Raw genomic sequence first — 3,799 nt, 5'->3', positions numbered from 1 at the left:
CCGGTGTTGGCGGTGCCCACGGGTGTTTTCGGCCCACGGGGCCTGTGCGTGAGCACCGAGCAGGGGCTGTGGGGCCGGCTGTGAGCCGCGTGTCGTCCTGCATATGTCGGTGTCAGTCTGTCCCAACCCAGGGCACCCCGAGGGCTCGGTCACAGGTGGCTCAGGTGGTTCTTTGAGGAGATTTCTTGGGGGAAGCAGAATTTAGTTTAAGGGAACGCTTTGAATCCTCACTGCCAGAACAAATTTTCCACTTCTCCTCCGGCTCTGACCCACTCGTAAGTTTTGGGGTTCACTGCGATGCCATAACCATAGCAGCACTTTCTGGAGCTGTTGAGACGGGCCTGTGGCCAAGAGCACAGCCACGTGCAGCTGTGTTTGCATCTTGTTTTCCCAACAATACATGCAAAGGTTTAAAAACCAGCCTGGGGGTGAGGGAATATCTGCAAAGTTCAGGCTCTGTGTTCTCACCTGCTTCCCAGGCAGCCTCTCGCAGTCCTGCCTTCACGCATCCTTTCACAAGCTCTTGAATGCTCTCCCGTGGAGGTGCCTTTTAGAGGGATTTCAGGGTGTTTTTTCTCAGACTGCCTCACCCCTTATATTTGGCTGACCCAAACTGCAGTAGTCCTAAAGCACCTATTCTGCACTACCTGCTTGCTGCATCTTCCCTCTTAATGCTGGTAAGTACTTTTTTTCTTTTTTAATCTCTTCATTCAGTAGTCATTCCTTACTGTTAAAAAGATGGCCCTGTTCATCACAGTTTCCCCAGTGATGTGTTTTGAATAGTTAGCTTGTGTTTTTGTCAGATACTCATAGAAGGCAGTCCCTTTGTGTTCAGAGAAGGTATTGAGCAGCTCCTCAGCTGTGTTGGTATACAGTATTATGAACACTTTACCGATTCTTCCACATGACTCTATTAAAAGATGGGGTTTTTTTCCTCTAAAATAATCTATTAATCCATGTTTGTGCATTTTCATTACAAACCCTTTAAAACATGTTCTTTCCCTTGTGCAAGTGGCAGTGTTAATAGCAATGATTATTTTGTCTCTGGCAGTGGGCTTTGGGCTTCCAAAACCTTTTTGGAAAGGTTTAAGAAGGGATACAGGCTACCATGAATATTTTATGTAATTTTTTTTCTGTTAAAAAATATATCTGGATCCATAAAAAAAGACTTGTGCAAGAAATATGTATTTTATTTGACATTTGCAGTGAATTGTGAGATTCTTAGTGTCTGACTAAACCATAATTAATGTTCTCAGAATGGCTGATGTAAAATAGCCTTGTGCTTATTATTAGTCAGTGGGAAATGGCTCTCGGATGTGCTCTATTGCTTTGCCGCTGTTATTTCAGAGTTTTCAGTATGATTTGTTATCTGTAAACTGATTAGTGCCAAAGCTTTGGTCAAACTTTTAATGAAGTTGTTATATTTATTATTTCCTTCAAAGATTATACAAACACTTTTTTTTTTCTTGATAGTTGCAGTGTAGGAAAAAAGTGAAGACAACCAAAGAATCATATCTGCAAACAGTGTAGATACATGTAGATATTTGTAGATATATGTAGATAATCTTATTTCATTTAAATTGAAAAGACATTGGACAGTGACATTTATAAATACTTTTCCTCTTCTTTCTTTCCTTCATTTCTTGTTTGATTATTTGTGTATATTTGTCAGTTTGTCTGCCCTAAAGTCTAAGCCTCCCCTACAAAATGAAGTTATTTAAATATGGAAGAGTCTGAGCAAACAGTGGCTGTCCATAGGTGATTGCTCCTTCCCTTCAGTCCCTGCTTGCTGCAGGTGCCCATGGTTGTGGTAATCTATCACAATACAACAGTTCACAAGGTTGGGGTTCCTAGGTGAAAAAAGATCTGTTTGTATTGGTAAGCACCTGTTCTCTTTAAGAACACATAGAATGACCCAAGATGTCAGGACTAAACTGTGCCCTTAACAAAGTGGCTCAAGGTCCTCACCTTGACTGTAGGATTTTTAATCTGATATTTGTTAGAAGAATAGAAAATCACAGAACTTCAAGCTACGGCTGTGGGCAGTGGGCCCTCAGGATCACCAGTCTGTATCCTGTGCTAAAGAACCACTACAGAAGTCCTGAGGCTGAATGGGAAGGAGACCATGTATCAAGGCTACAGTCTGAACTGTGAAAATGGTATTTTTAACCTTGCATTTAGTCCACCAAACGTGCTTAGATATGTTCACATGAAGCATGTTAGCAGTCCAGTTTGTGTTGTGTTTTAATCCTTAAATCAAGATTCCTCAGGGCTTTGAATGGTGTCCCTCCTTCCATAGCAATGTCTGTCTCACTGGATGGGAGTGTTACAGATACAGAAAGCAAAAAGGGTTATTTTTCGATCACAACAAAAAATCCACTTCAAATAAACAAAACCCCATAATGCTGCAGGTGGACTAATAGAAGCCTTTTGAAAATCACAGAAAATCTCTAACACTTTAATGTCATATTACCTATCAGCCTGTAGTCAGGATATATCACGTACAGGCTATGCATTATCTGTGTATTGTAGATTCATTTGACAAATGACTTTGTAAGATTTGATTACATGTCTGCTTCAACTTCACTCAGCCTGTGCTGTCACCAAGGTCCACAGCACACACTAGGAAAGAAGGCGGCATTTCCAGGCAATATTTCCACTTGTGGTCACCTCAAGTCACATGAAGCACTTACACATGAAGTGTATTTAAAAGCTTCTGTAAAACAGGCCCAAGCGGGGAGGTTACAAGCACCCTTTGTCTCTTCCAAATAGGGCTAGAGAATAAATTAGCCATCTAGCTCTGTTTTTCAGAGGTGCAGGCTGAGTTCAGTGATTGCTTCTGAGGCCTTAAAACCACATCACTTAGCTCAGTGGATAAATCCAGGATTAGGCACACGCTGGTGGAACAAGGGCGGCCTTTGCTTAATCACTTAACCCAAACACTGGGGATAGCTCCAGTTTCAGAAATGGCTTTTTGCAGTTGATTTTATTCTTTCCTTGCTAGTGGAATTGACTAAATTCAATGTAGGATAGGAGCCATGGGGATGAGACTCCAGTGTGTTTGCAGTGTGCATGTGCACTGTTTACACAATTCATAGATATTCTCTTTAGTCTTTCCTTTTCTTCAGAGAGGCCCCACAACCCTCTGGCTAGAACTGTGCAGGTAGTTCCCAGCAGCTGCCTCTCAGCATCCTGCGGTCTTAGCATCTCTTCAGTCCATCTCAAGCACACATACACGTGGCCATGGCCAGGAGAGAACTGCTTTGGCTTCTTTCCTGCTGTAGTGTGTATAACAGTGGGTTTCAGGGTGGAGAATGACCCGGGGACTGAAGTAGGTATAGAAAGGTGTTCTTCAGGCAGCAGGCTGCTGGGGGGCAGTGTGGGTCTCCCATGAGCTACAGGCTTCCAGTGCATCTCTACAAGGAGCCATGGCTAGTGGGGCTGCATGGCTCAGGGCCAGCTCAGCTGGGGCACTGTCCTGTCCCACCAAGCACTCCTCTTTCTCTCCAGCAAGTGGATTTCAGCCCGTGATGCTGGATCTCTCACCAAGGGGCAGTTGTACCTTGATCTGTAAGGAATAAGAAAAGCAGGTAGCTGCTAGAAACAAGTTAGGTAGCCCCAGGTTAGGGCTGGGGGGCAGAAGCTGAGCCCTGCTGCCTGGAGGAGCCTGGAAGAGCAGACGCAGCAGTACCTGCAAAGCAAGTTTCAGCACCATCATCCAAAGAGCTCAAAAATCTGCCGTGAGCCTGTTGAACACGGCTGGGCTGGAGAGCGAGGGGAGAGCGTGTGCGCGCACATC

The 3,799-nt window shown here is 44.2% G+C and overlaps 1 protein-coding gene across 1 annotated transcript in view; it reads left to right on the top strand.

Moving 5' to 3' along the window:
• The window catches only part of TBX1 (T-box 1), an 8,039-nt gene extending 7,512 nt beyond the window's left edge, over nt 1-527 (top strand). The window contains exon 11 of the mRNA XM_017734737.1: nt 480-527. Coding sequence (XP_017590226.1) covers nt 480-527 — 48 coding nt within the window. The remainder of the gene's footprint in view (nt 1-479) is intronic.
• Nucleotides 528-3,799: the final 3,272 nt, after the last annotated feature.

The sequence above is a fragment of the Corvus brachyrhynchos genome, unplaced genomic scaffold (assembly GCF_000691975.1).
Source record: "Corvus brachyrhynchos isolate BGI_N302 unplaced genomic scaffold, ASM69197v1 scaffold114, whole genome shotgun sequence".
Classification (NCBI taxonomy): Eukaryota; Metazoa; Chordata; class Aves; order Passeriformes; family Corvidae; genus Corvus; species Corvus brachyrhynchos.
The sequence above is the reverse complement of the archived record's forward strand: the minus strand, read 5'-3'. Positions and strand labels throughout refer to the sequence as shown.